Source organism: Nerophis ophidion, linkage group LG05 (genome assembly GCF_033978795.1).
Source record: "Nerophis ophidion isolate RoL-2023_Sa linkage group LG05, RoL_Noph_v1.0, whole genome shotgun sequence".
NCBI lineage: Eukaryota > Metazoa > Chordata > Actinopteri > Syngnathiformes > Syngnathidae > Nerophis > Nerophis ophidion.
Window position 1 is genome coordinate 41,159,954 of NC_084615.1, and position 21,616 is coordinate 41,181,569.

The window sequence follows — 21,616 nt, forward strand, 5'->3', positions numbered from 1 at the left end:
GTACATCCACGACAGAACTACTGACTAAACTACTACCAAGTGTGGATTCAGGCCGGGTGGCCTATTTCAAGTTCCAGGTAACCCTACATTATTATATTTTATAAATAATAAACCAAGTTGTGGTATTTTAGTCAGTGGTGCTGTCGTGGATGTACACTGTACAGTGATGAATCCAATAAACATTTGATTTGATTTGATTTGACATTAAATTTGCAAAATGCGCAACCGTATTTTGTAAATTGCGTACCCCGCCTTCCACCCGATTGTAGCTGAGATAGGCGCCAGCGCCCCCGCAACCCCAAAAGGGAATAAGCGGTAGAAATGTATGGATGGATGGTATTGTATTTGATTTGACATTAAATTTGCAAAATCGTGTTGCACATTTTGCAAATTGCGCGCCATTTGTATTGTGCTTACAACACTAACACGAATATGTATGTATTTGTATCGTGGATGTACAATTTAAAATCTCTGTCATTGCCAATTGCCAAATAAACTTCCGGTAAGATTAGGCCGGAAGTGTTTGTACTACGTGCAAAATAAAGTCAAATGTTTACAAAATACTCATTTACGTCGAGGGAGATGAACAGTATTTCAACTTATTTACAATATGGTTAACTAACTAAATTAGGTTATTTATTAGATGTTGAGTGACGATAAGTGCCGCCCTTATTGTTTTTTTTACGACTTGTATTTTGAAACAGACGCCGGAAGTGTTTGGGCGGGGTGCACTTTAACAGGGTTATGTACTGTGCGCTGGTGGCAACTGTCGTTTTGTAAACACATCATAGCGACGTTGTTTTTATTTTACATCTGGACATAAATACGGTATGCCCCCGGAGCATACATCCGACAAACCCTATCGGGGCTGTTGTATGGGTGTCTCTTCTGGCAGGCCTGTACAGACTGGAGTTGTTGGTCGGTTAGCAAGAATAAGCTAACCACAGTCAGTTTTTATGTGATGGATAACGACTATTTACTCGCCCTTCATCTCCAAGAGCAGTTTAACAGCGAGTACGATGCGCCTGTTTTGTCATCTAACGACTTTGGAAAACATGCCAAGAAACAGAAAGTTGAAGTCAATGGCGGCGCGCTTATGCACTGGGAGCGCAGTGTGCCGCCCGAGAGGCCTCTGTCCATCGTGGATCCGTCCTGGGAGACGCTGGACCCCACTCCGGATGTCAGGGCCATGTTCCTGCAGTTCAACAGCAGGTTCTTCTGGGGAAAACTCAACGGTGTGGAGGTTAAATGGAGCCCTAGGATGACACTGTAAGTGTTAAGTAACTGTAAGAAATGGTTAGTACATCGCAGCATATCATACCAGCCCCAGCCAATCTCGGAGTGGGTGGGACGATCCATATGTCAACAGTATCAATATCAAGCTTATTATTCGAAATTGTGAATGCTGTCATATATTTGTGTCTGTATATTAGGGCTAGGCGATATTGCCTTTTTTAATATCGCAATATTTTTAGGCCATAGCGCGATATATAAATAAATGAGTTGTACTTGTATAGCACTTTTCTACCTTCAAAGTACTCAAAGCGCTTTGACACCACTTCCACGTTTACCCATTCATACACACATTCACACACTGATGGAGGGAGCTGCCAAGCAAGGCGCCAACCAGCACCCATCAGGAGCAAGGACACAATGGACGTGACGAGGTTGGTACTAGGTGGGGATTGGACCAGGGACCCTCGGGTTGTGCACAGCAACTCTACCACTCCGCCACGCCGATATTACGATATTTTGCCTTGGCCTTGAACGAACACTTGATGATGATTATATGTGTATACATTAAAATATTCTTCTTCATACTGCATTCATATATGCTACTTTTAAACTTTCATGCAGAGAGGGAAATCACAACTAAGTCAATTGACCAAAAGTGTATTTATTAAAGTTATTAAGCAATGGCACAGACATTCAAGTCATTTCCAAAACAAAGTGCAAGATTGTCAGGGACATTTTAAGTGTCAAATAAAAATGAGCTGCATAATAATAATAATGGATTAGATTTATATCGCGCTTTTCTATTGTTAGATACTCAAAGCGCACACAGAGAACTGGGAACCCACCATTCATTCACACCTGGTGGTGGTAAGCTACATCTGTAGCCACAGCTGCCCTGGGGTAGAATGACGGAAGCGCGGCTGCCATTTTGCGCCTACGGCCCCTCCAACCACCACCAATCATTCATTCATCATTCATTCACCGGTGTGAGCGACACTGGGGGCAAGTGTGAAGTGTCCTGCCCAAGGACACAACGGCAGCGATTTGGATGTCAATAGGTGGGAAGTGAACCTGCAACCCTCAGGTTTCTGGCACAGCCGCTCTACCCACTACGCCATAGGAAATCAAATAGCATTCGTCCTTAATTATGTGGTATGTTACTAAGGTTATGAAATTCTCTTCATTTTCTAGCGAGTGACTTTTCAAATGATGCTACATATTAGCAGTAATGCTACTTTTTAAAGCAACACTTTTGGGCCACACTTGACAAATTACGACTATCTGTTCGACATATTCCCACTTGAAGCCGAACCACCACCAGGCGATAGAAACCCTGCTGTTTTATCGGGAATTAAGTCTTCCTTCATTTGTTACCAGATCTGCACCTTCTTTCTCTCGTACGGCTACGTTAGCAGCTAACGTAGCCCAGTCTGCTACCTCTCTGCTCTGCGAGGGTGTATACGTATGTGACGTAGGACGTGACAGTATGTGACGTAGGTAAGAATGTGCGCCTGCTTGTCTGTGAGAAGGAAAGAGTGAGAAGAGCCTGAAGTGTACGCCCGCAGCTAAAAGCAACTGCGTGAGAACGTATACTCGAATATTACGATATAGTCATTTTCTATATCGCACAGAGACAAACCCGCGATATATTGTATATATCGATATATCGCCCAGCCCTACTGTATATGTATATCTCCTGCTCTGTTTCAGGTGTGCCGGCGTGTGTTCATACGAGGGCCGTGGTGGACTTTGTTCTATCAGGCTCAGTGAACCTCTACTCAAGCTCAGACCCAGGAAAGATCTGGTGGAGGTAAGCAGGACTCTTTGATTACTTGAATCCAGTAAAGACTAAAACGTTTCACTTTATCCTCACAGACTCTCCTCCATGAGATGATCCACGCTCTCCTCTTTGTAACCCACAACAACCGAGACCGTGACGGCCACGGGCCCGAATTTTGCAAGCACATGAAACGCATCAACATGGACAGCGGGACAAACATCACAGTGAGTGTCTTATCCGGCCACTTTCTTAGAAAACATTGTACCAAGTAGAGTTAGGGAAAAATGATTGATACTCCATGGCAATTCATGAATTGATAAAAAAAATGTCCAAATATTGTAAATTTACGTAATATAGACCGTTCTAAAATGCAGTATTAATACTAATGTCCTATAAAACAGTGTTTCTTAACTATAGACCTGCGGCTCATTGTTGGCCCTCAATCGCCCCTTGAGTAAATGGTAAATGGGTTATACTTGTATAGCGTTGTTCTACCTTTTTTTTTTTAAGGAACTCAAAGCGCTTTGACATTATTTCCACATTCACCCATTCACACACTGATGGTGGGAGCTGCCATGCAAGGCGTTAACCAGGACCCATCTGGAGCAAGGGTAAAGTGTCTTGCTCAAGGACACAACGGACGTGACTAGGATGGTAGAATGTGGGGATTGAACCAGGAACCCTAAGGTTGCTGGCACAGCCACTCTCCCAACCGCGCCACGCCGGCCCCTTGAGGGGCCGTCAAAAAGTATTTTTATCAGCTGTGGTAGTACAATTTTCCATCACTTGTGGCAATAATGACAATATCATACTCTCTTTATACACGACTTGAGTCATGTATAAAGAGAGTATGATCAACCCGCTTTCAGGTGATCTCTTTAAAGATTGGTCAAAAGGCACTCACTTAACTACAAGGCGCCACGGCTGCTACTAACTTTGAGCTAACGTTACGTGATTGCGGCGCTTCCCCGTAAGTTTTTGGACGTATAAAAATGCTCTATTATGCTTTTTGATTGATTGATTGAAACTTTTATTAGTAGATTGCACAGTTCAGTACATATTCCGTACAATTGACCACTAAATGGTAACACCCGAATAAGTTTTTCAACTTGTTTAAGTCGGGGTCCACGTTAATCAATGCAGCATAAGCTACTCCGCCGGTGGGAATTGTGGAAAGTTTTTACATTACTTTTCCCACAACCTGAAAATAGGTCAAGTATGGGATGTGAAGGTTCGCCATCAACACTGGAGAGCAATTGATAACAGCATCTTGTGAGAGGTAAACACATGACACAGCATCTGCATTTTGTTCAGTTGAGGGTAACCACTTTGTGAACAAATGCGTGAGCAAATTGTCCAACAGTTTAAGGACCAAGTTTTTCAACGAGCTATTGCAAGGGATTTCACCATCTATGGTCTGTAATATCATTAAAAGGTTCAGAGAATCTGGAGAAATCACCGCACGTAAGCGGCAAGGCTGTGACCTTCGATCCCTCAGGCGGTACGGCATCAAAAAGCGACATTAGTGTGTAAAGGATATCATCACGTGGGCTTAGGAACACTTCAGAAAACTACTGTCAGTAACTACAGTTGGTCGCTACATCTGTAAGTGCAAGTTTAAACACTACTATGCCAGTGGTTCTCAACCTTTTTTCAGTGATGTACCCCCTGTGAACAATTTTTTAATTCAAGTAACCCCTAATCAGAGCAAAGCATTTTTGGTTGAAAAAAAGAGATAAAGAAGTAAAATACAGCACTATGTCATCAGTTTGTGATTTATTAAATGGTATAACAGTGCAAAATATTGCTCATTTGTAGTGGTCTTTCTTGAACTATTTGGAAAAAAAGATATAAAAATAACTTAAAACTTGTTGAACAATAAACAAGTGATTCAATTATAAATAAAGATTTCTACACATAGAAGTAAGTAATCATCAACTTAAAGTGCCCTCTTTGAGGATTGTAATACAGATCCATTTGGATTCATGAACTTAATTCTAAACATTTCTTCACAAAAAAATAAATCTTTAACATCAATATTTATGGAACATGTCCACAAAAAAATCTATCTGTCAACACTGAATATTGCATTGTTTCATTTCTTTTCACAGTTTATGAACTTACATTCATATTTTGTTGAAGTATTATTCAATAAATATATTAATCAAGGATTTTTGAATTGTTGCTATTTTTAGAATATTTAAAAAAAAATCTCACGTACCCCTTGGCATACCTTCAAGTACCCCCAGGGGTACGCGTACCCCCATTTGAGAACCACTGTACTATGCCAAGCAAAAGCCATTTATCAACAACACTTAGAAACGACGCCGCCTTCGCTGGGCCTGGGCTCATCTGAGATGGACTGATGCTAAGTGGAAAAGTGTTCTGTGGTCTACGAAGCGTGGCTTCATAGTGAAAGAGTGCGGGTACTAGACTGGCCTGCCTATAGTCCAAACCTGTCTCCCATTGAAAATGTGTGGCGTATTATGAAGCGTAAAATACAGCAACGGAGACCCCTGACTGCTGAACAGCATATTGCTACCATTAAATTATAAGTTAATGATTATTTGCAAAAAAAAAACGTGTTTCTCAGTTCGAACATTAAATATATTGTCTTTGCAGTATATTCAATTGAATATAAGTTAAAAAGGATTTGCAAATTGTTGTATTCTGTTTTTATTTACGATTTACACAATGAGCCAAATTCACTGGTTTTGGAGTTTGTCTATACACTTTTTTAAATCAGTTTTCATGAGTCCCTTCCTTTGGCTTTAATGTTCATGGTTTCGTTTCATTTGACAATGTTTATCCTGTTAAACTGTCACCAGGTTATATGTAATTATTGAATACGATTAAAATCTACAGTAAAAATAATAATTCAGTGTTATTATTTGAGTAGGCCCCTCTTTGGTAGAAAAGTTAGGCCCCAAAGTCAAAAAGGTAATGAAATACTGCTCCAAACGTTAGTCATTGGTTTGGTTCTAACTAACCATGGGAGAACCATGAGCTACATTCTTTTAGCGTTGTGCGTCACTGTCAGCTAGGTTTGTGTGGACACACACCAAGGAGAAGACAAGCTATGCTAACTGCAGCCCTCAGCTAGCTTAAATGTGATGTATGAAAACTAGAAAATAATAAATGCTTTGTACATTTCAACAGAAGGCTAAATGATAGGAACTGTGTTACAGCGGAGAGTACCCAGCTAAGAAAAGGAAATTAGCAACTACATTAGTAAGTCAGGAGAATAACAATCATACATTGCGGCCAAAGGCCGATATTATTTTCAGCCATAGATCGACATAGTACATAGGCGACACATGTATTTGATCCGCAAGTTTCTGCCGACTAGAGCCAAGTGTCTGAACATCCTGTGGGTTTAAAAGGCAAGACAATTAAATCAAGAATTCCTGTTTGCCAGGTAGGGACTTTTTTATTTTTTTTCACATTCAGGCAGCTACACTTATCACATGTCTTGTCTTTTTCTGTGCGCGCAAACATCCAAGGACCAGAAATGACACAAAAGGAGGGGCTTTGTAGACAATCTGTACATTATTAACAAATACATGTAAGACATTTAGATGATATAACTTAATTTACAATAAATTAACAATATAATAACTATAGATGTATAAATAATCAATTTATGATCAAATTGTAATCGAAATGTGAGGTTCCCAAAAATTCCCACTTCTAGTATCAAGTCTTAAAATGTCCACCCCGCCCTATCTTCCCAGGTGTACCACAGCTTCAACGATGAGGTGGATGTGTACCGCCAGCACTGGTGGCGTTGTAACGGGCCCTGCCAGAAGCGCAAGCCTTACTTCGGCTACGTAAAGAGGGCCATGAATCGGGCCCCCTCATCTGTGGACCCTTGGTGGGGGGACCACCAGAGGACGTGTGGTGGTACCTACATCAAGGTGAAGGAGCCTGAGGGGTACGGCAAGAACAAAAGCAAGAAGGAGGCTAAACAAGACCGAAAGACACCCGCCAAAGAAAAGCCTTCAGGTAAGAAGACTTTATTTAATACGTTAATCTGCTTATTGGTCTGTCTCTTTACAATGTTACTTACAGGTGCTGGTCATATTATTAGAATATCATGAAAAAGTTGATTTATTTCATTAATTCCATTTAGAAAGTCAAACTTGTAGAATGTATACATTCATTCCAAACAGACTGATACATTTCAAGTGTTTTTTGCCAAAAAGGAGATGATTATAGCTGACAACCAATGAAAACCCTAAATTCAACGTCTCAGAAAATTAGAATATGGTGAAAAGGTCAGATATTAAAGACACCTGGTGCCACATTCTAATTAGCTAACTAACTCAAAACACCTGGAAAAGCCTTTAAATGGTCTCTCATTTTGATTCTGTATGACACACAATCATGGAGAAGACTGCTGACCTGACAACTGCCCAAAAGATGACCATTGATACTTTAAAGAAGGAGGGCAAGACACAAAAGGTCATTGCCAAAGAGGTTTGATGTTCCCAGAGCTCTGTGTCCAAGCACATTAATAGAGAGGTGAAGGGAAGACAAAGATGTGGTAGAAAAAAGTATACAAGCAAGAGGGATAACCGCGCCCTGGAAAGGAATTTCACACAAAACCGATTCAAAAATGTGGGGGAGATCCACAAAGAGTGGACTGCAGCTGGAGTCAGTGCTTCAAGAACCACCACGCACCGACATATGCAAGATATGGGCTTCAGCTGTCGCATTCCTTGTGTAAAGCCACTCTTGAATAAGACAACGTCAAAAGCGTCTCGCCTGGGCTCAAGACAAAAAGGACTGGACTGCTGCTGAGTGGTCCAAAGTTATGTTTTCAGATGAAAGTAAATTTTGTATCTCCTTTGGAAATAAAGGTCCCAGAGTCTGGAGGAAGACAGGAGAGGCACAGAATCCACGTTGCCTGAAGTCCAGTGTCAAATTTCCACAATGGGTAATGGTCTGGGGTGCCATGTCATCTGCTGGTGTTGGTCCACTGTGTTTCCTGAGGTCTAGGGTCAATGCAGCAGTCTACCAGGAAGTTTTAAAACACTTTATGCTGCCTGCCGCGGACCAATTTTATGGAGGTGAAGATTTCATTTTCCAACATGACTTGGCACCAGCACACAGTGCCAAATCTACCAGTACCTGGTTTAAGGACCATGGTATCCCTGTTCTTGATTGGCCTGCAAACTCACCTGACCTTAACCCCATAGAAAACCTATGGGCTATTGTGAAGCGGAAGATGCGAGATGCCAGACCCAACAATGCTGAAGAGCTGAAGGCCAATATTATAGCAACCTGGGCTCTCATAACACCTGAGGAGTGCAACAGACTGGTCGACTCCATGCCACGCCGTATTGCTGCAGCAATTCAGGCAAAAGGAGCTGCAACTAAGTATTGATTTCCGTACATGCTGAAACTTTACATGTTCATACTTTTCAGTTGGCCCACATTTGTAAAAAATATTTTTTGGTACTAGTAGTAACTAATATTCTAATTTTCTGAGATACTGAATTTGGGATTTTCAGTAATTGTCAGTACTAATCATCCATCCATCATCTTCCGCTTATCCGAGGTCGGGTCGCGGGGGCAGCAGCCTAAGCAGGGAAGCCCAGACTTCCCTCTCACCAGCCACTTCGTCCAGCTCTTCCCGGAGGATCCCGAGGCGTTCCTAGGCCAGCCGGGAGACATAGTCTTCCCAACGTGTCCTAGGTCTTCCCCGTGGCCTCCTACCGGCTGGACGTGCCCTAAACACCTCCCTAGGGAGGCATTCGGGTGGCATCCTGACCAGATGCCCAAACCACCCCATCTGGCTCCTCTCGATGTGGAGGAGCAGCGGCTTTACTTTGAGTCCCTCCCGGATGGCAGAGCTTCTCACCCTATCTCTAAGGGAGAGCCCCGCCACCCGGCGGAGGAAACTCATTTCGGCCGCTTGTACCCGTGATCTTATCCTTTCGGTCATGACCCAAAGCTCAAGACCATAGGTGAGGATGGGAACGTAGATCGATCGGTAGATTGAGAGCTTTGCCTTCCGGCTCAGCTCCTTCTTCCCCACAACGGATCGATACAACGTTCGCATTACTGAAGACGCCGCACCGATCCGCCTGTCGATCCCACGATCCACTCTTCCCCCACTCGTGAACAAGACTCCTAGGTACTTGAACTCCTCCACTTGGGGCAGGGTCTCCTCCCCAACCCGGAGATGGCACTCCACCCTTTTCTGGGCGAGAACCATGGACTCGGACTTGGAGGTGCTGATTCTCATTCCGGTCGCTTCACACTCGGCTGCGAACCGATCCAGCGAGAGCTGAAGATCCCGGCCAGATGAAGCCATCAGGACCACATCATCTGCAAAAAGCAGAGACCCAATCCCGCGGCCACCAAACCGGAACCCCTCAACGCCTTGGCTGCGCCTAGGAATTCTGTCCATAAGAGTTATGAACAGAATCGGTGACAAAAGACAGCCTTGGCGGAGTCCAACCCTCACTGGAAACGTGTCTGACTTACTGCCAGCAATGCGGACCAAGCTCTGGCACTGATCATACAGGGAGCGGACCGCCACAATAAGACAGTCCGGTACCCCATACTCTCTGAGCACTCCCCACAGGACTTCCCAAGGGACACGGTCGAATGCCTTCTCCAAGTACACAAAGCACATATAGACTGGTTGGGCAAACTCCCATGCACCTTCAAGGACCCTGCCGAGAGTATAGAGCTGGTCCACAGTTCCACGACCAGGACGAAAACCACACTGTTCCTCCTGGATCCGAGGTTCGACTATCCGGCGTAGCCTCCTCTCCAGTACACCTGAATAAACCTTACCGCCGGGGAAGGCTGAGGTGTGTGATCCCACGATAGTTGGAACACACCCTCCGGTCCCCCTTCTTAAAGAGAGGGACCACCACCCCGGTCTGCCGATCCAGAGGTACCGCCCCCGATGTCCACGCGATGCTGCAGAGTCTTGTCAACCAAGACAGCCCCACAGCATCCAGAGCCTTAAGGAACTCTGGGCGGATCTCATCTACCCCCGGGGCCTTGCCGCCGAGGAGCTTTTTGACTACCTCAGCAACCTCATCCCCAGAAATAGGAGAGTCCACCACAGATTCCCCAGGCACCGCTTCCTCAAAGGAAGACGTGTTGGTGGGATTGAGGAGGTCTTCGAAGTATTCCTCCCACCGATCCACAACATCCGCAGTCGAAGTCAGCAGAACACCATCCGGTGTTGATAGTGCACTGCTTCCCCTTCCTGAGGCGGCGTATGGTGGTCCAGAATCGCTTCGAAGCCGTCCGGAAGTCGTTTTCCATGGCTTCCCCGAACTCTTCCCATGTCCGAGTTTTTGCCTCCGCGACCGCTAAAGCTGCACACTGCTTGGCCCGTCGGTACCCGTCCACTGCCTCCGGAGTCCTATGAGCCAAAAGAACCCGATAGGACTCCTTCTTCAGCTTGACGGCATCCCTCACCGCTGGTGTCCACCAACGGGTTCTGGGATTACCGCCACGACAGGCGCCAACAACCTTGCGGCCACAGCTCCAATCAGCTGCCTCGACAATAGAGGTTCGGAACATAGTCCACTCGGACTCAATGTCCCGCACCTCCCTCGTGACATGTTCAAAGTTCTCCCGGAGGTGTGAATTGAAACTTTCTGTGACAGGAGACTCTGCCAGACGTTCCCAGCAGACCCTTACAACGCGCTTGGGCCTGCCAGGTCTGTCCGGCATCCTCCCCGACCATCGCAGCCAACTCACCACCAGGTGATGATCGGTAGAAAGCTCCGCCCCTCTCTTCACCCGAGTGTCCAAAACATGAGGCCGCAAATCCGATGACACAACTACAAAGTCGATCATGGAACTGCGGCCTAGGGTGTCCTGGTGCCAAGTGCACATATGGACACCCTTATGTTTGAACATGGTGTTTGTTATGGACAATCCGTGACGAGCACAAAAGTCCAATAACAAAACACCACTCGGATTTAGATCCGGGCGACCATTCTTCCCAATCACGCCTCTCCAGGTTTCACTGTCGTTGCCAACATGAGCGTTGAAGTCCCCCAGTAGGACAAGGGAATCACCTGGGGGAGCACTTTCCAGTACTCCCTCGAGTGTACCCAAAAAGGGTGGGTACTCTGAACTGCTGTTTGGTGCGTAAGCACAAACAACAGTCAGGACCCGTCCACCCACCCGAATGCAGAGGGAAGCTACCCTCTCGTCCACTGGGTTGAACTCCAACGTGCAGGCTTTGAGTCGGGGGGCAACGAGAATTTCCACCCCAGCCCGTCGCCTCTCACTGCCGGCAACGCCAGAGTGGAAGAGAGTCCAGTCCCTCTCGAGAAAACTGGTTCCTGAGCCCTTGCTGTGCGTCGAGGTGAGTCCGACTATATCCAGCCGGAACTTCTCTACCTCGCGCACTAGCTCAGGCTCTTTCCCCCCCAGTGAGGTGACGTTCCACGTCCCAAGAGCTAGCTTCTGTAGCCGAGGATCGGACCGCCAAGTGCCCTGCCTTCGGCTGTCGCCCAGCTCACAATGCACCTGACCTCTATGGCCCCTCCTATGAGTGGTGAGCCCATTGGAGGGATGACCCACGTTGCCCGGCCGGGCCCCATGGGGACAGGCCCGGCCACCAGGCGCTCGCCATCGTGCCCCAACTCCGGGCCTGGCTCCAGAGCAGGGCCCCGGTGACCCGCGTCCGGGCAAGGGAAATCTGAGTTCATTTTGTTGTAATTCCATAGACGTCTTTGAGCTGCTCTTTGTCTGATCACTCACCTAGGACCTGTTTGTCTTGGGAGACCCTACCAGGGGGCATGAAAGCCCCCAGACTAATCATCAAAATTTAAATAAATAAACATTTCAAATATATCACTATGTGTGTAATGATTTGATATAATATGTAAGTTTCACGTTCTGAATATAATTACTGAAATAAATAAAGTTTTTCATGATATTCTAATAATATGAACAGCACCTGTAAACGTGTACCTCTGAAATAGGTTGAAGGCTGCAGTTACACGTACTTGGAACAGTGTGACATTTTCGAAAATAGTGCAGTAAAAACAAGTAAAACAAAACGATTTCCCAATTTTAGTTTAATTAAATTACTCCCTCTCAGAAATTGCTTTTGGTTTTATGTGTGGAAAATAGAAGATTGCTTAAATGAAACATTTTGTTGTTTTTTAATCACAAAGGTGAAAATATCACAAAGCCCTTGCATCCTTTTATTTTGCAATGTGTGTAAAAAAAAAAATGCATATACTTCGTAAGAGTGGTGTGTCAATGTGTTTTATAAACAAATTCTACTTTTGATCATTTACATTTAATATAATTGTACAAGTGTTGCAACTCTAAATTGGCCCTAGTGTGTGAATGCGAGTGTGAATATTGTCTGTCTATCTGTGTTGGCCCTATGATGAGGTGGCGACTTGTCCAAGATGTACTCCACCTTCCGCCCGAATGCAGCTAAGATAGGCACCAGCACCCCCCGCGACCCTGAATGGGACAAGCGGTAGAAAATGGATGGATGAATGAAATTAATCACACTCTAAACATGTGATCAATCATGATTAATCACGGGTTATTATTTTCTTGCATAAATACAATTTGATGAAGAAAATATCCCAATATTTGGGTACAAATGCAATTTGGGATTTAAAATGTCATGCACAAACATTTTTTTGAAATGTTTTACTGACGTGCAAGACCTATGCAAAGTTGCCCCCCCACCCCCCTCACCCCCCTCTCAGTCCTCGCAAAACTCTGTTGAAATAGTGTAATTCATTTGTGCTGGTTTGTGCTGCATTATTAGTGTAACTATTGTAGTGTTTAAGTAATTAACATTTTATGTTATTGAAATGTAAATAAGTTGTTATTAAATATAAAAAGTCCTTAACCATATCAAAACCTCCCCAAACCAGTCCCAATCGTTTGTGCTGGTTTGCTGGGAAACTGCATCGTTGCAAAGGCCAGCTATACTTTTTCTTAAATTACACAGACACATTAGGACAGCAATAGGCGTCATCACACAAGTGATCCTGGAACTATTGATGACACATTCTTCAACTTCTCCACCTGACGGACCAAATCATCAAGATTTTCATCTTGATGTTCCTTTTGAAAAATGGATCAAATTACTTACGGAATAGGTTGAATCCAAAGACAAACATTATCAAGCAAAAAACAAAGGGAATATAGAGTTTTGATGTCTGGGACCTGGACTCATGTAATTAATGAAACTCAAACTTGGTGAAAATAAGTATAATAGAAATTAAGCGCACATTTAGAAAATCTTTACAGGTACAGTTACTAATCGATAATATAGTAAACACACTCATAGACAACTTAACATAGTGCACCATTTACTCTCTTTTAGTTCAAACAGTTGTTCAAACAAACACGTTTGTTTACCTTTTTCAGGTGACAATGCTAATCTCTTTTTTTTTTGATACAATTCAACCCCAGCTCATTGTGATCGCTTACAAATGTCTCCAGGAAGCAAAATGAATTCACATTCAGTCTATAGTTGCAAGGTGATGCTCTTGTGTGTGTAGTGCAGTTGGTTTGTATGTAATTGTGCCTCTTCAAGGTATTGTACGACGGATCATCTGCGGTGGTATGAATGACATCTTCTTGCAGGACTTGGTCTTCACAGATGTTAGATGTCCCCGTGCGGTGGCTGTCTTTTTAGCAAAGGCATATGTTTAACTTAACTGTGCTGCTTTTTTTTGACAACATTGAATCAGTAAACTTTGCCAGTTTATCGTTCTCTGCGGTTGTAGAATGCATTCATATTGCTATTGGCAGCTGCCGTCATTGCTCGCTGAGGATGGAAACTGCTGCTTGCTTTCACTTCTGAGTCTCCAAGACATAAACAATTCTCTAAGACACAAGAGTCTAATATCACCGGGAAAAGTCACTAGATTTGTCACTTGTAGCTGTCTACAAAAAAGTCGCCAAGAGGAGTGGCAACACTATCCTCGAGTATGTGTTTCGCGTTAAGATGGTATTTTAAACCTGATGTGCGCTGATGATAAAAAAGTTTTGTTGCTGCAATACCAACAAGTTACCTTAGTTTTATCCAAAGTTCTGTTTTGAAGCAAAAGTGGCCGCCCCTCGTCGCAATCACAGACTGTGTAATAAATACGCGCATCTTCCGGGTTAATCTTAATTCATTTTTGATAACACGATAATTTATTTATATTAATCACATGTGTCACAATGCATTAATGTTGACAGCCCTATTTATAACACTAATTTGTTGTGTCCCTCTGTCAGGGTTTGTCTCTCAGGATATTCGGGACATCATCCCATTCAGTGGCAATGGCTTCGTCCTCGGTGGGAAGCTGTCCACATCTTCAGGCCCTTCCCAATCTGCGCCTTCAACCTGTGTCAGTAAACCCCTCCTACCTCCCTTCTCTCCGAAAAGTCTTCACAACAAGACAGGAGTAGGACCGTTTCCATTGCTGGGCCAAAAGACAGCCCCCAAGAAGTCTGTAGGAAACACCAGAGTGTTTGTCAGCATCAACGGCTCGCCTTTGAGGATCTCCAAACCTTCTTGTGGTTCTGATAAAAGTGCCAAGCAGCCGTCAATCGAGGATCTGTTCAACAAGTCAGCAAAACGTTTGTCCCTCGCAGACTCACAAAGTAATATGACTGCATTTGCTTCTAAAAACAACAATGATGACGTCATCACATCATCTACACAGCGTCCCAAATCTACCTTGTCTGTCCCGAGCACTAGCACTGCTGCCGGCAAGACGCCACGGTCCAAAAAGAGGCCGCTGGAGGACTCTTCCAGCATTTTTGACCTCTTCAACAAGAAGCTCAAGTCAATTGACTCAAAGAAGACACTAACGCCTTCGGCACCACAAGCTAGCTCCGCCTCCTCATCGACATTCTCCTCCTCGTCGTCTTCATCTTCTTCTATTGTGGTGATGGTCAACTGTCCCGTGTGTCAGGCCAGGGTGCCGGAGACGGATGTCAACCAGCATCTTGACTCCTGTCTCTCCTGAGCTAGGACGATCCCAGGACGACCATTTCATTAGGTACACCTTGTCAATTTATCAATGTTTGTCATTGTGCTTGGAATATATGTTGTATCATACTTGTTGACTCTTTAATATTTTGGGTTAACGTATTTCTGTTGAGGCACCAAGTCATTCATAGTCTGGGCAGATTTTAAGTTATAAAAAAGATATTTAGCAAAGTTTTAGCTGCAAATGACACAAGACAAAAGCAAAAGGCTAAGACTTTGTGTTACTGAGTGTAAATACGTTATCATCATTTCCAATATTTTTAACGTACAGGCAATTTTATATCTGATGTTTTTAACTCAAAACCTCAAATGTATTTCCTACCAGAACCCAAACTTCCTATAATGCTGCCACAATGTTAACATGCGCTTTACATCCGGGGTCGCTAACCCATCGATCACAATAGACTATGTGGTTTTTGGGACTCGATCTCGACAATATTAGAAAAAAGAGTATTAATATGACATCATTGCCGCCCCCACGCAAAATTTGATCAACAAACCCGCAAACGGCACATATTTTAACCCAAAAACACACATGCACTCCTCGCCTCTCTCTTCAGTCTCACATCCTGTCGGTCTCGACACCGCTGCCATACCCCTAGATCACGGCTGCATACCACACCGATTTGTCCAGTAAACGCGTGTTGCATGAAGAGCACATCGAAAAAAATCATCTCGCTGCCGCAATGCGGTTAAGGGGAACTGGTGGGATGGGGGCTGGAGCCTATTCCAGCTGCATTCGACCGGAAGGCGGGTTACACCCTGGACAAGTTGCCATCTCATTTCAGGGCCAACACAGATAGACAACATTCACACAATAGGCAAAATTCCAAAACAGTACAGTTCCCCTTTAAGGCTGACTGTTGCAACGCATCTGATATTTTCCAGCATCCAACCTCTAATAAGTCTCTCCTCAACCCAAACCACCATCACTATCCTGCATTGGCAAACTAACAAGCCAAATACTGGAGTCCGTCCATGAACATTGCTCCAAATTAGGGTTGCTCGATTAATCGTCATCGAATCGACATGGAGGTTTTAATCAGTGCGATAAATAACCGCAAGAGGCGGAAGTTTTTTTTATTTTTCTCTCTGCATTCATTGGTATTTGAGTGACATACATTTTAAGAATTCTTGAGCCTCACGCCCTTTGCCTCCTAGCCAAGCAAAAGTGTTTAGGGAAACAGCAAGTTTGTGTGCGCTGCACTGTAGGCAGCAAGTACGCTATAACACCTTAGAAAAATGTTTTATGGTGATTCGGTCTGGGCCGATGGTCATAAGTCAAAATCAATCAAACATTAAGTTAGTGTCCACATTTCAACTTTTTCTCTTTACATTAGGCCTTTTGCCCTATTTTTGCCGGTTTTTTTTCAGTTTTATTCCTACAATGTACCACAAGTCGATAAAATTTGCCATTTGTTTCTGTTTTATTCCTACAATGTACTACAAGTCGATAAAAAAAAAAAAAACGAGTCCACAAATTTTCCCTGGCCCTCTTTTTTGGAGATCCCTGTTTCACGAATATCACCTAGAAGACAAAGTGTTACCAAAGGATGGAAGACTTCTGTCTTCCTATCATGCTTACTAGTGAAACGCCGTGTGTTCGCTTGTGGAGTTTTTCTGCAGCCTTCCACACCTCACCTTTCATGGTGGTGGTACTGTACACTCCCCGGGCTTGTGGAGTTGTCCTGCATGTCTTGTGGCGATTACTTTACATCACTTTTTCAAGACTGCTTATATTTGATAACGGAGTAAACGCATTACATAAAAAACACTTCCTGTGTTTCACTTTTTTAATGCGGACTGCATGGAAATTCGGAGCAGAATTATATGATCTTTACCCCCATCAACAGTTTGCCCAAAATATATATTTGAGGTAGTCCACATTTGTTTGTGGTATGTTGCAAGAAATACACTAATGTGAGGGAATCACTGTGTACGTGATGCAATGTAATCAATGTTATTATTAGCGTTAAATACTTTTCTTGTATTTGTTGCAGGTGTACCTTATGAGACGACTGGTGAAGTTTCCTCCAGGGATGTTTGGTGTGGGTTTTATTTCATAAACACGTGTGTATATATATATATATATATATATATATATGTATATATATATATATATATATATATATATATATATATATATGGTTTTGCACTATTATCATTGTAAACATTTGATATCATGTGCTCTTTTAGTGTTGAAACACTTTGCCTTAATTCACAATGAAGACGACATGTTTTCTTTATACAAAAAAAAGTTTTGACTTGTTACTTGAAGTCATTTCCAGCCCCAGCAGAGAAACTGCGACGTAATCGTCTTTCACCTCAGCATCAAGCGCCTTGACTGGTATGTTATTCTTGAAGTCATCGAGCCTTTTCTGCTACTTAATATTTATATTTGTCACACTCTGTTGTTTTTTATTGCTATTTTAATGGCTGTTACAGTTTTAATGCCAAATAAAGTTTATTATATTGAAAATATGTTTTTTAAATAAACACTTTTATTGCTTCTACATATATTTGTCATGTATACTGTCATTCATACAAGATGTTCTGTCCTTCTTGGCCAAACGTAGGCTGATCTTTTTTTTTATCGTTATTAGCCAGCATTGCTAACTGCTTGTTCTTTTAGGATTAGCAGACTCCTGCTGGGGTTGCGTGCGTCCTCTCCACGGGGGGTCCCATCACACGTCTTAATCCCCAGTGTGCTGTCTGCATACAGTGATAAAAGTAATGTGGGTTGAAACGGCTTGTCCTGGATCAGCCTCTTCACACTGTGCAGCTAATTGTTTTAACCAGGAAGATTAGTTTGCTTTCACAGTAAAAATGAAAAAAAAGCTGTCGTAGAACGTGTGCAGTTCTTAAAAAAAAGGCAGATGCTCAAACCTGGAACTTGATGGAACTAAATGATTCAATATTGCACAATTTAAAAGCCTACTAAAATGAGATTTTCTTATTTAAACGAGGATAGCAGGTCCATTCTATGTGTCATACTTGATCATTTCGCGATATTGCCATATTTTTGCTGAAAGGATTTAGTAGAGAAGTTCGCAACTGGAGAAAAGCCCTGCCTCTACCGTAAGTCGCAGACGATGACGTCACATGTTGAGGGCTACTCATATATTCACATTGATTTTAATGGGAGCCTCCAACAAAAACAGCTATTCAGACCGAGAAAACGACAATTTCCCCATTAATTTGAGCGAGGATGAAAGATTTCTGTTTGAGGATATTGATAGCGACGGACTAGAAAAAACAAGTTAAAAAAAACATTGAGACGGATTCATATATTTTTAGAGACATTTACTAGGATAAATCTGGGAAATCCCTTATCTTTCTATTGTGTTGCTAGTGTTTTAGTGAGTTTAACTGTACCTGATAGTCGGAAGTGTACGTCCACGGCCGGGTGTTGACGCGCAGTGTCTCGGGGAAGTCGACGGCCGCTGTACGGGAGGCACAAGCTCAGCTGATATCCGGTAAGAGGCGACTTTTTAACCACAATTTTCTCACCGAAACCTGCTGGTTGACATGTAGTCGGGATCCATGTCCGCTGTCATCCATACTAAAGTTTCACCTCTGTGACTTTTAAACAAGGAATCACCGTGTGTTTGTGTGGCTAAAGGCTAAAGCTTCCTAACTCCATCTTTCTACTTTGACTTTTCCAATATTAATTGAACAAATTGCAAAAGATTCAGCAACACAGATGTCCAAAGTACTGTGTAATTATGCGGTTAAAGTAGACAACTTTTAGCTGTGTGTGTATGCTGTGCTCATATTCATAACAGTCCATGACGTCACGCGTACACGTCATCATTATGCGAAAATTTCAAGAAAAAAGTCCCGGGAAATTTAAAATTGCAATTTAGTAATCTAAAAAGGCCGTATTGGCATGTGTTGCAATGTTAATATTTCATCACTGATATATAAACTATCAGACTGCGTGGTGGGTAGTAGTGGGTTTCAGTAGGCCTTTAATATATCATATTATATATGTCTACACTAACAAAAACTAATTGTATGAGAGCCATCAACATAAAAGCATGAAGAACATTTAATTTTCTTCCATAATTAAGTTTATTTACAAAATGTTGTAATTATATCTACTGTCCACATCAATATTCAAAATTAAATATTACATTAAGTATTAATGTTTTTCATTGTTTAAAAAATAAATAGATTTCATGTTTAAGTAGTAAATTTCACCTGGCACTGGGTGACTTTAGGATTAAGTAAAGTTTAGAGTTTTTAAATTTTATCAAATATTTATAACGTGTTAAAAAATACATTCAAATGTATTATCTTTATTGATATAGTAATATTGTTTAATCCATAAGTATTTTATCTATATTTTCAAAATTTAGATATGTATTTACTTTTCTATGTACAACCAATCATTGGGGTGTAGTTTTTTTCAATTCCCATCCTAAAATTCCCTTATCAAGTTGATGCAACAGTAAAATTCCAAAAAATGAAATCAGAATTTAGTAATTTCTTCTGGTACAACTTCCACACCTTTTCAAACCTAACTGGACTACTGTGAGAAGTGAATCGGGCTGCGAGCAAATCAGTTTTAAAACAAAAAAAACATATCTTTAGGGTTCACCCATCTGCCTTTGTGTGTGTGTGTGTGTGTTTTGATTGATTGATAGATACTTTTATTAGTAGATTGCACAGTTCAGTACATATTCTGTACAATTGACCACTAAATGGTAACACCCGAATAAGTTTTTCAACTTGTTTAAGTCGGGGTCCACGTTAATCAATTCATGGAAAAATGTGTGTGTGTGTGTGTGTGTGTGTGTGTGTGTTGCTTTCAATGTTATTGTTTCTTTTATAGTCGTGGCAGGGCTGCAGGCGGGGCTGAAAGTGAAGCCCACCATCTGTCCTTTGTACCATTGTCAAGGTTGTACACACACATTTATACGCACACTGTGTGTTGTCTTGATTGGTGTCACTTTGCAGACAAAGGATTTTTTGATATATGAAAAAAAAACATTGTCAGGTTATTAACTCGGATTACAAATGTTAATATTCCAACACTGAGCAGTAATTTAAATGCTAAGGGGTTAAAATACAGGTCAGGATGGTGGCCAAAGGGTTAGAATGTCAACCCCAAAATCAGGAGCTCCATCTGTGTGTGGAGTTTGCATGTTTCCCTGTGCTGGCGTAGGTGTCTTTTCCCACAAAACTGCATGGCTAATTGGAGACTAAACTGTCCAAAGGTGTGAATGCTGTTTTGTCTACAGCAGGGGTCTCAAACATGTGGCCCGTGGGCCAATTGCGGCCCCCGAGACGCGTATTTTGCGGCCCTCACCTTGATGTGAAAATGTATTGTTGGTGCGGCCCGCAAGTTTTATATGAAAGGCGCTTTACAGCGTCATACTTGTATACCCTCGATTTTTCCGGGAGTCTCACAATTTTCAGTGCTCCTCCGTGGGTGATCATTCTCCCAAATTTCACCCAAACCATAATATTAAGGGGACACCGTGGAGGCACTGCCATTAGCGTCCTCTACAAACAGCGTGCCAGCCCAGCCACATGTTGTATTTGGCTTTTGTGGACGCGGTAAACGACTGCAAGACATAGTTGATCAACAGCCACACAGGTCCCATTGAGAGTGGCCGTATAAACAACTTTAACACTGTTACAAATATGCGCCACACTGTGAACCCACACCAAACAAGAATGACAAACACATTTTGGGAGAACATCCGCACCAAAACACAACAGAACAAATACCCCGAATCCCAGGCAGCCCTAACTATTTCGGGCTACAATATACACCCCCCTCCCCCAACTCCGCCCCCTATTGTAGCCCGGAAGAGTTAGGGCTGCATTGGATTCTGGATATTTGTTCTGTTGTATTTATGTTGTGTTACGGTGCGGATGTTCTCCCAAAATATGTTTGTCAATCTTGTTTGGTGTGGGTTCACAGTGTGGCGCATATTTGCAACAGTGATAAAGTTGTTTATACGGCCACCCTCAGTGTGACCTGTATGACTGTTGATCAAGTATGTCTTGTAGTCCTCATGCAATATGGGTCTGGGCCAGTACACTGTTAGTATGGTGGAAAAGCGGACGTTAAAGGCAGTGCCATCACGGCTCGCCCTTAAAATGTTGCCGGGTGAAAACCTGGAGAATGATTGTCGGGAGGGGCATTGATATTTTGGTGTTTACCGGAAAGATCGTGAAAGCTGGCAAGTATATTGCTAGGACGGCAAAGCCATTCAAAGAAGGTGAATTCATTAAAAAGTGCATGATAAATTTTTTAAAGAAATTTTGTCTTGCGGCCCAGCCTCACCCAGTTTCTGCATCCAGTGGCTCCCAGGTAAATTGAGTTTGAGACCCCTTGTCTACAGTATGTGATGGAGGTTTTACTCAGCCTCAGGACCCGTGACCCTAAGCACTATAGAAAATGGAAGAATGGGCAAGTCAAGTTTATTTATAGAGCACAATTTGAACACAGGGCAGCACGGTTAGTGCATGTGACTCACAATACGAAGGTCCTGGGTTCAATCCCTGGCTCGGGATTTTTTTGTGTGGAGTTTGCATGTTCTCCCGGTGACTGCGTGGGTTCCCTCCGGGTACTC

General features: G+C 42.9%; 1 protein-coding gene across 1 annotated transcript; it reads left to right on the forward strand.

Annotated features, from left to right (window-relative positions):
* Positions 1 to 561: 561 nt before the first annotated feature.
* On the forward strand, positions 562 to 17,541 carry sprtn (SprT-like N-terminal domain). The gene is made up of 6 exons (XM_061900949.1): positions 562 to 1,269; positions 2,947 to 3,046; positions 3,112 to 3,240; positions 6,751 to 7,021; positions 14,267 to 15,036; positions 17,027 to 17,541. Exons 1-5 carry the CDS (start codon positions 962 to 964, stop codon positions 15,001 to 15,003), a joined length of 1,545 nt encoding a protein of 514 aa, XP_061756933.1. The 5' UTR covers positions 562 to 961; the 3' UTR covers positions 15,004 to 15,036; positions 17,027 to 17,541.
* The last annotated feature ends 4,075 nt before the right edge of the window (positions 17,542 to 21,616 follow it).

Bases quoted from the DNA above. Each gene is read 5' to 3' on its own strand.
- sprtn (XM_061900949.1), top strand. From the start codon at position 962: ATGGATAACGACTATTTACTCGCCCTTCATCTCCAAGAGCAGTTTAAC. The intron at 3,047-3,111 runs GTAAGCAGGACT...TTATCCTCACAG, and splicing joins CCAGGAAAGATCTGGTGGAG to ACTCTCCTCCATGAGATGAT. The intron at 3,241-6,750 runs GTGAGTGTCTTA...CTATCTTCCCAG, and splicing joins ACAGCGGGACAAACATCACA to GTGTACCACAGCTTCAACGA.